Source organism: Phaenicophaeus curvirostris, chromosome 8, assembly GCF_032191515.1.
Source record: "Phaenicophaeus curvirostris isolate KB17595 chromosome 8, BPBGC_Pcur_1.0, whole genome shotgun sequence".
Classification (NCBI taxonomy): domain Eukaryota; kingdom Metazoa; phylum Chordata; class Aves; order Cuculiformes; family Cuculidae; genus Phaenicophaeus; species Phaenicophaeus curvirostris.
The window spans coordinates 11,078,916-11,092,500 of NC_091399.1; the positions used below are offsets into that span (position 1 = coordinate 11,078,916).

The 13,585-nt window shown below is 48.6% G+C and overlaps 1 protein-coding gene across 11 annotated transcripts in view; it reads left to right on the forward strand.

Moving 5' to 3' along the window:
- Positions 1–13,585, forward strand: part of PACS2 (phosphofurin acidic cluster sorting protein 2) — an 80,552-nt gene that overhangs the window by 61,446 nt on the left and 5,521 nt on the right. For all 11 annotated transcript variants that reach the window (XM_069862436.1, XM_069862443.1, XM_069862444.1 and 8 more), the window contains 5 exons: positions 1,815–1,857; positions 6,414–6,456; positions 7,244–7,379; positions 10,646–10,872; positions 12,446–12,559. In XM_069862436.1, the coding sequence (XP_069718537.1) occupies positions 1,815–1,857; positions 6,414–6,456; positions 7,244–7,379; positions 10,646–10,872; positions 12,446–12,559 (563 nt within the window). The remainder of the gene's footprint in view (positions 1–1,814; positions 1,858–6,413; positions 6,457–7,243; positions 7,380–10,645; positions 10,873–12,445; positions 12,560–13,585) is intronic.

The following is a 13,585-nucleotide window of genomic DNA, read 5'->3' on the forward strand; positions in this document are numbered from 1 at the left end:
TTCGGAACTGCCCCTGAGCTGCTCTCAGTGAAGAATCTGAGCTCCCAGGAGAAACAAGGATGAATTTTGTGCTGTGACTGGGCATGGTTTGTTTTTTGAGAGCTTGGAGCAAAGCCATCCAGTGGCTTCCCTCAGCTAGTCAGCAGGACTTCCTTCTGCCTGCTGAAAGCTGAACCTTTATCCTGTGCTTCTCCCAACAGCAGAGTTTCTTCCTTCCCTTTGCAAAACCAGAGCTGAAAATGTCATTTTTGAAGGAGTTTTATTTGCTGGGGACTGGCAGCCATGGTTGGGAAGATGTGACCTTTCTGGCCTCCAAGATAGAGTCAGGGAATCAGTAATTTTTTTTATGTTCTTTGGGGAAGAATGAAGCTGCAGTGCCTGCTTTGAGGTAGGAAGAAAGTGGAGCCTCTGGTTTTGCCTTAGAGCTGAGTAAGCAGAGCCAATCCTAGGCAAGAGGCTGTTCTTAGAAGCCCACTCTGCGCTGGACCAGGAGGGAACTCTGCCTGAGTCACGTTCACTGCAGCTCTGTGCCATTTCCAGAGGGCCCGTGCTAATCACACAGTCGTTGGCAGCCTTTATGCATCTGGTGCATTTCTGATCTGTGCTGAAAACAGCACAGACTACCTGCTTTCTGAAGTATTTGGGCTGTATCCACCTATACTCTGAATGAAGGCAATGCTGGATGTTTTTTTCTGAATACTGCAGTACTCTGAGTGCTGATGGATAGACAAAAAGAGAAACATGAGAATTCTCAGTGTTTGTCTGCTTCCTAGCTGGTTCCCATGCTTGGCCACTGAGAAACATATGCATTACCCGTGCAGTCACTTCTGGGAACTGGGATTCTTCTGAACACGTGGATGTGCTCTAGCTGTCCTCCCCTCACTCTGAGGGTCTGTCTTCATCTCCATCCCCCTCGAAGGGAGCAGTGGTTCTGCAGGTCCTCCCAGCCTGCCTTACGCCTCTCAGGCCACATCCCTCTTTTCTTTGTTGAGTCTTTCCCTAATTTCTGCCAGGTTTGACTGTAGCCTCCTTTGCTGCTCGTTCTCCATCCTTTGGCTTCTGAATCCCGGGCAGAGCCAGAGCAGGAGGGGCTGACACCATCCTGCTTTCACGCTGTGTGTAGTACTGTCTTCAGGTGTTTCTGGGATGTGCTGTGCTTTTTGTTCAGTTTGGCTTAGCAGTTTGCTGTTCCTGAGTTGGTGTTCTGCTCAACTTGGTGTACGCTGGTGCACAGCCTCTGTAGTGTGCCTGTCCAAGGAACTTGCAGGCTCCCCGTGGCAGGGAAGATGTCTCTGTGTGTGCGAGTGTGTGTGTGCATACTTGCTAGTGCTACACAAGTAATCCCGTGTCACGGCTTGTAACCCCGTGGCAGGCTAACTGCTTTAGCGATGCTGAGATGTGCAAGGTATGGCACATGACTCCAAAGGTGGGACGCGTGAAGGCCGTGTGTGCAGAGCGCTTCAGGGACTAGTAAGTAACGCACAGTTCTCCGTGTTGTTGTGGCACAGATACATTTCCTTGCAGTAGGAGGTCGTGTGTCTGTAATGACTGCCATGCCATTAAAGCATGTTTCTCTGTCAAGCTTGAAAGAAGGTGGAAGAGACCTTTTCCCCCCAAGAGGTGTGCCATAAGCTGTGTGCTCTTCCCCACCCATGCAGATTCTTAGCGTGCTGGCAGAGTGCCTTAAGAGGAGACACTGGACTGGCGCTTGCATACTGTCCGTCCCTGCTGCATGCTTGAATGCAACGTGTAAAGTGAGTATTGTGCCCACTGCAGAAGCAAGCTATTAACAACTCTTTTCTCTTTACCTTTAGCCCTGATGAAGAATCTTCGCAGAAGTTCATTCCCTTTGTTGGGGTGAGTGTTACCTTAGTTCCACTGTCTCCAGACAGCTGGAGTATGTCCACAAGCGTTAATTCAAACTTACCTGTTTTCTGGGGTAGAGCAGGAACCCTGGGTTCTCTAAGGTATAGTGTCAGCATGAGTGTCTGATGGTTGCATGCAACTGTCTGGCATGTAAGCAAACTTCAAAGATCCCTCAACAAACAGTTTGGTGTATTTTACTTTCCGAGCATCTGGCTCTGAACAGCTCCCTGCTGCATGCCTACTGGCACTGGAGCAGGCTCTCTAGACTTGGTTTTGCCTTGTGTTCAGTACAGAGAGCAAAAAACGTGAGGCTGAGGTGCTCTGATCCACAGCCTTTCTTTGCTCAGACCAAAGCACCTAGTTGGTGAAGAATAGTGCAGAGATCTGAGGGTTGCTGTGCCCAACGTTGCCTTGGGTGACTGATTTGGCCAGTGTCAGTCCTCTCTGTGCTTGTCCTGAACAGTCTCCAGTCCTCTTAATATCCTGTCCACTTCTGGGAAGTGGAGAGTACATCCCACCAGTGAGATCATTTATATCACTGTTACATTTGAGTCTGGGGCAGTAGCTATGTAACACATTTTATTATATGAATGTGTATTTGAGATAGTCATCCTTGGCTTTTCCTCCTGTCCTTATCTTTAAATATTCCCAACTTGGGTGGCCAAGAGGAGAGTATCTAGGCAGGGGTGTGTTTGTGCTTCTGTCAGTATCTTTTGTGTACTTTGCCTTTTCTAGCTTCCCTCTCCTCATTTGATTGTGCTGTTCAATTCATTAAGTTTTAAGTATGAAGTCGCTGACCTGTGGCTGAAAGGATACCCCTGACTGCTTTTCAGCTACTGGATGTCCTCTTCATGGGTTTGCTGCTCTCTTGTAGCTTCTCTTCCTTGCATGCTGGCTTCTTGTTCTACCTTCTCTGTGTTAAGCTGCCTTGTGTGCGCTCCCACTTATATCCCTGTCCATGTATGAGAGCTAGTCTGAAATCCCAAGCAAGAGCTTAGCCTCTCTTGCCTTCAGGCTAACCCTGCTTTCACTGTGGTGTCTCTTCAGAGCTGGAGTCTCTCTGCAGTGCTCCTGTTATGACAGTCCACTTCTGTTGAAGGAAAGATGTCTTCTGCTAAAGTGGAGGGATGCATCTTCCCAATTTGTTCCCTGCTGATGAGCTCTGCTGTGATCTTGTCCCTCCCATGAACTGTAATGGCTGGTGAAGAACCATTGTTAGGAAACAGCTGTTTCACATTTCCCAGTAATAGGAAGAGCCCAGAAGGGCTTGGAAGTGTCTAGACTCATCTTACTGAGGCTGCTAGGCTCTGCAAAGCTTTTCTTTGTAGAAGTTCCATCTGCAAGCAAATGGGGCTCAGTGTTTGCCCAGTTGCACTAAAATGATTGTCCTGACATTATCAGTGCTTTTCCAATCTGGATTTGATTGACTGGAAGTGGGAAGAGCAAACAACTCTGTGTGCATAACACTGCCAACCCCAAAAAATCTGCCTTGAAATCACCTCCTATGTCAGCTGGTTGCAAGGAAAAAATCAACGGTGCTCATTCTTGCTTCCGAAGTGTTCCTGACAGTATTTCCCCATAAGACACATCTGAAGAGACTCTGAAAGGCTCATTGCAGATGTCTCACTGTCTGAAACTGAACATGAACATGGAAGCTCTTACCCTCAGCTGCAGCTTTTGCTGTTGGAGCTGCTGGCCAAGGAGGGGAGGGAGCCAGTGATGTTTGAGTTGGCCAGTCCTGGTTGAGCTGGGCTCTTGGCTTTTACAGTGCAAAAACTGATGTCCTGCAGCTGAGTTGTGCACAGTCTTTGACCAGAAGCAAGCAGGGCAGTACCATGCTGCTTAGCTGGCTCTAAGTGATGGGAGCAACACCTTGTGAAGAGCCAGTTGGACATCACTGGCCTGGACAGGTGACCTCTCTTCTGGGTGGAAACCTGGTTCGATGGCTGGGCCCAAAGAGTTGTGGTGAATGGAGTTAACTCCAGTTGGGGACAGGTCACAAATGATGTCCCCCAGGACTTCAGTGCTGGGTCCAGTCCTGTTCAATATCTTTATCAGTAAGCTGGTGAAGGCATTGAATGTACCCTTGGCAAGTTTGCAGACGACACTAAGCTGGGAGGAAATATCAATCTGCTTAAGGGTAGGGAGGCTTTACAGAGGGATCTGAACAGGCTGGACCGCTGGGCTGAGACCAATGGCATGAGGTTTAACAAGGCCAAATGCCGGGTTCTGCACTTGGAGCACAACAACCCTGTGCAGTTACAGACTAGGAGAAGTCCAGCTGGAAAGCAGCCTGGAGGAGGAGGACCTGGGGGTGTTGGTTGACAGGGACTGAACATGAGCCAGCAGTGTGCCCAGGTGGCCAAGAAGGCCAATGATATCTTGGCTTGTATCAGAAATGGCGTGACCAGCAGGTCCAGGGAGGTTACTCTCCCTCTGTACTTGGCACTGGTGAGACCGCTCCTCGAATCCTGTGTTCGGTTCTGGGCCCCTTGTTACAAGAAGGATGTTGAGGCTCTGGAGCGCATCCAAAGAAGAGAAACAAAGCTGGTGAAGGGGCTGGAGAACAAGTCTTATGAAGAGGAGCTGAGGGAACTGGGATTGTTTAGCCTGGAGAAGAGGAGGCTGAGGGGAGACCTCATTGCTGTCTACAAGGACCTGAAAGTAGGTTGTAGAGAGGAGGGTGCTGGCCTCTTCTCCCAAGTGACAGGGGACAGGACAAGAGGGAATAGCTTCAAGCTGCTCCAGGGGAGGTTCAGACTAGATATCAGGAAAAAATTTTTCATGGAAAGGGTTATTGGGCACTGGCAGCAGCTGCCCAGGGAGGTGGTTGAGTCACCTTCCCTGGAGGTGTTTAAAAGATGAGTACATGAGGTGCTCAGGCATATGGTTTAGTGGCAGATAGGAATGGTTGGACTTGATCTAAAAGGTCCTTTCAGCCTAGTGTTTCATATGACGCAAAAGCCAGTGTTGTGTGGTGCGGCTTTGTGGTTGTCTGCCTACATTGTGCTACCAGCTGTTTGCCAGGAGGGTTAACAGGATGTATCTCCTTCCTGAAGGGAGAGGAGGCTGGCTGTTGCAGCATTCCTGGATGGAGGCATTGTTGGGACTTCAGCAGTCTCAGTCACCTCCCTGAGTTGAGGGAAAGGAAATCATTTAACCTTGTTTTCCTCCCATGGGTCTGAGCTTGAGCATCTTCAGTCAGCCAATAATGGGGAAAAGGCTAACAGATTTCCTGTCTGGCTTGCAGATCAGGCTGTGCCTGTAGGCAGCTTTCTGCATTGCTTGTTCTTCCCCTGACTCTTTCGCCTCACGTTCTCTTGCTCACAGCTAGTTACAGTCTGTGAAACATCCTTTTGGCCTTTAACGCATACAGCGCAAATGACTGCTGGGCTCCAGAGCCTGATTTGTTGCTGTTTGGATTAAGAGTGAGCAAACAGAGCTGCAGCCTCCTCTCCCAAGCCAGCACCTCCTTGGCTCCCTTGGGGGGCTTCTGCACACACTGCTGAATTCATGATGGCTTTTCCAAGATTGGAGCTAATGGAGAAGCCAATAGAGCAACAGCTCTCCAAGATCTAGTGTTGAGCATACAACACCCCCACATAAACTGTGCATAGCTTTTAATGATTAGATCCCGTAGCACAGAAATGTGCTTCCTAGAGATGTGATCCATACGTGGTCACGTATGAACTGAAGTCTTTGGTTTTCAAACTAATTAGACTGCATGGCATCACGTCTCATTCTAAAGCAGGTTTTATTGACTTGAGATCCCTTTGCAGCTCTTTTGTCAGTGTTTATATAGGGTAGATATTAGCCTTGGATGCAAGTTTCTTAAGGACCTTAAGAAGCGTCTGCACTCTGCAGTGTCAGGAGTGATAATCCCTGTGCACTGTTACAGAAGGTCACTGCTTTTATATCACCAAGAGTTTTATCTTTCTAGGCATAGTGTGTTCTCAGGAACTTGTGTTTGCAGCATGATCAATTCCCCAAATTATTGCCAGTGGCATTTACCATTAATCTACCTGTACAAGCTGGTGGGTGGCCATACCAGAAAACATTTTGTATCCTTGTTACAGTGTGATTTGGATCATTCTGATCTACCTGTGTGATGGTTTATCTATGTCTGTGCCTACAGGCTTTGCCTAGAAGTGGCTGCACTTGTGTGTGGGAGCAATGTGTCTGTAATTGGCAGGTGCATTGCAGCAATGCCGAAGGGATATTTATGTTCCTTTCTCCTCCTTGCCCTGTTCCCACAGGTTTCACAGACAGGCACTGTAGTTGCCGTAGCTTGGAACTGCCAGTGGGATGTTAGAGCTGTTCAGGTCTGTAACAGCTCGACAGGGTCTGTGCTGTCTTTTGTGTAAGTCAGGGAAGGATTGTGAGCTGGTACTGCTTGGCTCTTGGAAGACTCCATTTTTAAACATGCTTTTGCACTGCTGTGACTGCAGGGAAGTGCTGAGGAGGACATAGAGGTGAGCTTAGTTTGGGGGTTCCTGATGTTCAGGGGTTTCTTGTTTCATAGAGCTTTTCTGCTTTGCCTCCTCTAGGTGGTGAAGGTTGGAATAGTGGAACAATCTTCTGCAACGTCAGGTAACACACATGTGTGCTGTGTCATACAGGTGGTGAGGGCCTGACTTCACAGGCTGAACAGAATTGCTCGTTGCTGATGTCTTGGAAGTTTTGTAAGGTGAAATTGGGTTTTATTAGCTCCTGGTTCTGCTGGGACAGCCACCGGGAGCCACTGTTTGACTCCCAGTGGCTGTCCTCAGAAGAAGCCTCTCTTTGAAGAGACCCTTCTTGTTACTATATAGGGGACTTCAGGCAAGCTGAAATTTGCACACGGTCATCTAGGGAAGCTCCACTCGCATATGTGCAAACACTTGTTTTTCTTACATGTGTTCTCAGTTGGGTGGACTCAGTGCTGTGGTTAATTGAGACTCCTGCTCCAAACTGGAGAAGCATTTCATTGGAAGTCCATGCCTGTCTCCACACACTGGGCTCAGCTGTCTAATAACAGCGATCTCAAACATGTGCCTAATGCTGGGAACTCCAAGATAGGTAATGGGCTTGCCAATCTGTCAACAAATTTAGACCCAGTTGCTTTTAATGGAAGGAATGCAAAGCTGATTTACATGACACTGCCTGATGACACGCATGGACATGGAGTGGTGCTATTCTGTCAATGTGAACTAGTTTTCCTTCATAAGCACTGCTTAAGTGTGGAGGCAGTCAGAACTGATGAACTGACTGATCTCTGGATATAGTCTGAACAAAACCCGTGCAGCAGGAGCATGGGCAGGAGACTGAGCTATCCCAGCATGCATGTGCTGGCCTGTGAAATGAACCCAGACAAACAGTTTGACTTCTTTTTTGCAAGGTGACTCTGATGATGCAGCTCCCTCAAGCTCCAGCGTCCTTTCTTCTACCCCACCTTCTGTGTCTCCTGCTGTGAAGGAAGCCTCCCCCACACCACCTTCGTCACCGTCTGTCACAGGCAGCTTCTCATCCTCAAGGTAGTGTGTTTTGTCTCCTTACAGGTCCCTTGACTGTCTTCTCTGACACATATTTGAGAGAAGAAAACTGTGCTAAAGGGAAACCCATTCCTTTGCTTTCTTTCACCCTAGTGAACACTTGAAGGTATCACCTTTCCCCTTCACCTCTTTTGTCTCAGGAATGACCATGTCCTTGCTGGCCCACGAGGATCTGGGGAAGGCAGAGAGGATCTTCCACCCAGTGGGAGGGCTGCGTTTCTCAAGGTGGTTCAACCTTTGAACTAGAAGAGGTAGCCTAGTTTCAATAGTCTGGCAGAAACCCTGATTCTAATGAGCTGTTGTGGCAGGCTGTTTGGGAAGGTTTGTGTTCTCTATCTGCTGGTATTTTCCCTTTAAGACCGAATTCTCTTTGGGAGATACAAAGAAAATACCCACAGTAATACACGAGTGATAGCCTAATCCCTCATGATTCTTACCTTTTTGAGGACCTGAGCGAGTGTAAGGTCAGAGTGACTGTGTGGACAGAGCAGGCTTTTTCTCTGTGAGGGGAGAGCTGATAGTTGTAAGGTGGCATAGTGGAACCACAGTTCCCATTCATGCGTGTGCCTTAAAGCATATCAGAACAGCAAGGAGACAGCAACTGTGGGCAATGTGAATTTCTGTCTTAGCTGAAATTTTTAGGACTGAAGAGAGGAAAGTGTTAGAAAGCTGCCGCTATACAGTTGCCCTGTCCAGGACTCTAATTTGGTTGCTGTACAGAACATTGATGTACCTGCCTAACGCTTTGTATGTACCTCCCTAACACTTTCTGGTACCCAGAAGCACGTGGTGAAGTTAAAGGCTGAGGAGAGTTAAGAAGATCAAGGGGACAATCTTATGAGGGGAGACTAGAAGCACTTGGACTCTGTGGTTTGGGGGAGATGGGGAAACAGGTAGAAGCCACTCAAGTTTTGCAAAATTGTGGTGGTGGGTTTGTTGAATATTGAACTATTGTTACCAATTCTGTGGTATGAGACCTGGGGGCATGCAGTGGTACCAGCAAAAGGTCAAATAAAAAGGATTTCTGTGCACAGCAGGAATAGGATATTGGGACTATGTCTGCCTCTGTACTTCTGTGGCAGCAGGATCAGCAGATCAGCGAGGGGTTAGGCAAATTCATGGACAGCAGATCCATTAATGGATACTAAAGGATGATTCAGGGACATCTCCTCTAACATGCCTAATCCTGTAGGTTTTCAGTCTGAGGAAGTCAAAGGAAATGCTCTGCAGCTAGAGACTGAGCTCATGTGCTCTCCACAGTGTCTTCTGCTGTCCCTGTTGGAGACAGATGGAGACCTGTTTTCCCACCCCAGGGAGCCCTGTGGGCATTTTTAGCCTCTGATGACCTAAAATGCGTTGAGAGTTCCCTAGCAACAAAAGGAAATGGAGATGTGGAAGTCTCAGTTTATCAGGTGCTGGGCAGTTGGAAGGTGTTAGTGGCAATTAGCCTGTACCAGCAAGGTCCCTATGTCCGAGTCCCTCCTGTTGGTACCAATAGGGTCCTGTGCCCCAGGCCAGTCCTAGCAGCAGCTGCCGGGCAGTGCAGAGAGCTGGGGGCTGCACTCTGCAGAGCAGAGCTGACTTCTCATGTGTGAGCTCTGTGTGGGCTTTCCAAAGGTGAAAGTGGTTTGGGAACCTGTACCCACAAGAGCATAGGCTATTAAAGTTGCGAGTCATGGAAGCAATATATCTGAAGTTGACACCCTAGACTCAGAAATCCAGTCCTTTTTGGTTTCTTGCTGTGTGGCAAAATCATCAAGAAGTGAGGAAGTTTATGTTCAGCGTTGTTCCATCTCCACTGTTCTGTGTGTGACAGCACAGGGAGTGGAGGGTGACCCAGACTGAAAGATTAAGCCACATAGTTTAACTGGGCATGGAACAGAAAATCCTACCTGGTCATAGTGAATGTTAGGATGCTTTGTTGTTACAACTGATACAAGAAATGTGATGTGAAGGAGCCTTGAAATCCAAAGCTACATCTCTAAAAAATTGTCCTTAGAGAATCTCACTTCTGAAATTGCCCTGAGAACCCAAACCCTAACTTTGGTGATTAAAGATGAGCTCTGCTTTGTGGTCTGACTTTCAGCTGAATAAATAGCAAAGATAAGGAAATTATTTGCTGAGAGGACCTTAACAATGGGCTGTCCTTGTTTTATTTTGGTAGTCTTTTATTAGAGAGGCAGTGTGGAGGGAGGCATGTTTCATTCAAGATCACAGATTTATCTTCCTTAACAATTGCCGTTTCTCAGGCAGGGGACACAGACTGGTAGATAAACTAAGTTAGTTTTTCCATCTAGTACTAGCACAATATTCAGCGTTCTGTCATTATGTAGGAAGAAGTACAGGCTGTCAGCTGTAGGTCTGCTGAATTATAAACCCCGGCTCCACTAGGGGTCAGCTGGCAGGAGGCAAGGGCAGGCAAGGGGTAAGATTTCCCAGACTGCTCCATCTTCCCTTTTCTGGCTCAGGAAAGGCCAGCAGTGTGTTTTGGTGATGCACATCTGTTACTGCACAATGTGCAGGAGTTTTCAATTGCAAGTCAAGTTCTGAAATCTGCTGTTGTTTAGCAAACATCACAGGGCTAGCAGAACAATTTCCCGCCACTGAAATTCTCCAGCACACAGCAGGGCTGCAGGCCAAATTGCTCTATGCCAACTCCATTTCGGGGACCTGGGGAGAGCAGAGATCCTGCCTGACCTAGTGAAATATCTGGACAGGAAGGGAAGCATCTGGTGACAGGAAGAGCTTATGAACATAGGAGATGGAAGCAAATCAAGGAGACTCAGAACTGAGTGCCTAATGTCTGAGGGCCCACGAGCTATTTGTTCCCTCCTCCATTCAGAGTTGATTTTGGCAGTGCTGTGCCTGGCTACAGGCATTCATCCATCAGTGCTCAGGAGGCAGCAGCAAGGTGCTTATGGCCTCTCTTCCCCACTCAGACTGGAAGTGATCTGGGCCACTTCAGGGGGCTGCTTTTGCTGGCTGGGTCATGGAACTCGGCACTGAGTTAGGAAACTGCTTGTCTGCTTTCCTTCCTCTTGCTTGTCCCTGTGGCAGCGCTGCAGTTCAGCCCATTGCAGTTCTGTGCTGCGGGTCTCAGTATGAAATGTTGCTGCCTGATCTCCCAAAGAGCCCATTGCTTTTCCTCTGGCTAGCTAGTGAGAAACAGCAGCCACTCTGAAGAACAGCGGATGGAGGGAACTCCACTGAGTGTTGCACAGAAATTACCTTTTTCTCTTCTTTTCCAGCCAGAGCCTTGGTGCTGAGTTGATGGGCCTGCAAGTGGATTACTGGATTGCAGCTCCACCTGTGGACAGAAAGAGAGATCCAGAGAAGAAGGACCCCTCCACTACCAAAAACACACTGAAATGCACTTTCCGGTCCCTCCAGGTCAGCAGGTTACCTGCCAGTGGTGAGATTGCCACCACTCCGACCATGTCCATGACCGTCGTGACAAAAGAGAAGAATAAGAAAGGTAAAGTGGACACACATACTGTTGCCAAAGGCCAGGAAAGCAATGTCACTCTCCCTCTTCTCCAGGGCTGCCTGACTTGTCAGTCCTGCGTTACAGCACCCCAAAATTTTAGTCTGTCTGTAGATGAGGAGTGACTGCCTAAGGTGGTAGAGTTTGAAAGGCTGGTTCCTCTTTTTACTGTAAAAAGGGGACATGCACACCCAGCTCTGAGCTCTGGTCTCTCCTCTGCCACAGGATATAGGTGCAGACAAGAGGCGGGGCACATGTGTTTCCCATCACATTGCAGCATGTGGCAACAGCCCCAGCAGAGACATTTTGCTGGATTTGACGTGGTGTCTTTATGTTTAAGTACCACCATCACAGCCGGACACATGCGCCAGCCAGACCTGGTGTTGCTCAGAGCAGGGTTGCAGCAGTGTAACCTCTTCTGCAGCTCTTGTGTTCTTGTGCAGAGTGTTTTGAGGGACAGAAGGAGGTAAAAAAGATGCTTTCAGTGAAAAGCCTAACTTTTTTCTTATTTAATCTTCTGCTCTTAAACTCATAGTTTTGAGTTTCTTTCTCTTTTAAAAAGGCATTTTAAATGCCACTAAGTGCTGTGGACAGGAGCAAATTATACGAAACACACCAGACAGTGAGAAAAGCTCTGCGGAGAGGTGTTTTCAAAGAAGCAGCAATACAGTTCTGTACTTGCATTTGACTGCCAGTAGCTGTCCTTCACCACATCTGCCTACCCATGGGCCTGGGAGTCATTCCTGGTGGAGGCAGGGGTTCTGGAGGCTCCGAGAAGCCAGCAGAGCCTCCTGGAGCCATGGCTGCAGACGTGGGTGCATAACACTGCAGGTCACTGCTGGGCTAGCACAGCTATAGCACTGCTGATAGCAGAGCTTCCACTACTTTTTAAGTGTTGTGCCTATGGGGGAACTAATCCTGAGACTCAAAATGGTCGTTAGCGGGGTAGTCCAGCTAGTGTTCAACACGTCCAAATTTCATGGAGGCAGTTTGTATGTCTTTGTGCATTTGGACATTTCTTGGGGAACTGGAACCTTTTCAGCTCTTGTAATATCCTCCCTCTGCACCAGCTGCCCACAGCCTGCAGTTCCCCCTGCTCTCTTGGTGTCTGTGCAGCCCAGCTCATGTTGGCTGCTGTTACTGCTGCAAACCGGCCTGTAGCTACAAGGGAGGCTGGAGTGTGATGCTGGCCATCAGCCGTGTGCAGTGTGTAAGGCTCTTCTTAGGTTTATCTGGTGGATCCCATCAGCCCAGCACCGGGTGCAAGCTGGGGACCGCTACAAATGCAGCTAGTGTCCAGGCAGAGCGGCAAGAGTTACCCTAAAGGTGCCTTTTGGGGTCCGATTGTGATCTGGGAACGTTTCATGTACAGACACTTAGGCCTGAAACGTCTGTGTGCATAGGTGTCGGTGCCAAGCACTGACACAGTGAAACTCCAGCTAAACAGGGATAACTTCAGGAGTTAGAATTCTCAGATGTGAATGTTTAAGTGCATAACCTCAAACAGGTCTTGGTGAGGCTCTTGTGAATGGCAGAGGTTCACTGTGTGCTGATTTCCTTCCAGTGATGTTTTTGCCCAAGAAAACAAAAGACAAGGAAGTTGAGTCGAAGAGCCAGTGTATCGAAGGAATCAGCAGGTTGATTTGCACAGCGAAACATCAGCAGAACATGCTGCGTGGTAAGTGCAGCACTTGCATCCTGTTGGGCCCTGGGGTGAGGCTTAGCTGCTAGTGTTGCTCTCCAGGGAACGGGCTGACCTGGTGTCGTGCCCTGTAGCCAGCGTAATGGGAGTGCGGGCTTGGCTGTGTCCAGCATGGGGGAATGCTTTAACAGAATCATAGAACAGTTTGGGTTGGAAAGGGACCTTAAAGCCCATCCAGTTCCAGCCCTCCTGCGATGGGCAGGGACAACTCCTGCTAGGTCAGGCTTCCCAAGGCCCATCCAACCTGGCTTCAAACACTTCCAGGGATGGGGCAGCCACAACTTCCCTTGGCAACCTGTTCCAGTGCCTCACCACCCTCATTGTGAAGGAATTCCTCCTTATGTCTAGTCTAAATCTGCCCCTCTCCAATTTATAGCCATTTCCCCTAGTCCTATCACTACGTGCCCTTGTAAAAAGTCCCTCACTGGTAGGTCTGGGATTGGGAAAATCCTGCCTTACCTAGAAACTTCTCTGAACCCAGAATGAAGATAAGGGCTGGGCTCCATTCCTCTCCCTGTCATTCCAGATTCCCTTGCACATATGGAATGTGTTGGTGGAGAGTGCTGAGAGTGTGGTTGCTTCTCTAGACAGGACCCTGGCACAAAGACGTGGCACAGCAGGAGCTGCATTTTGCAGGCCCTAAAGTGGCTGCCAGCAGAGCTTGCATCTAGTGTCAGAAACAGCTGTGTAGCCTGTTCAGTTGATAATCCCCACCACTGTACACAGAAAGGGATCATCTGCTTCGCTCACCTTCATCCTGGCCCAATCCCTGTGAGACTGGTGGGTGTGAGGGGGGTGGTCCCAGAGTGTCTGTCACCTCCTTAGAAGATGTGGATATCCTGGTTAAGAGCGAGGAGAGTCTGGTGTCCATCTCTAAGGGTGCATTTGTCAAAAAAAGAAAGTGGAATATGTTTAGGAAATTTGAGAAATCTGATCAAGTGAGGCTGAAATCAGCAGTCTGAGGAGCTCCAGTGTCAGTGAGTAATGCTGAAACAACCATCT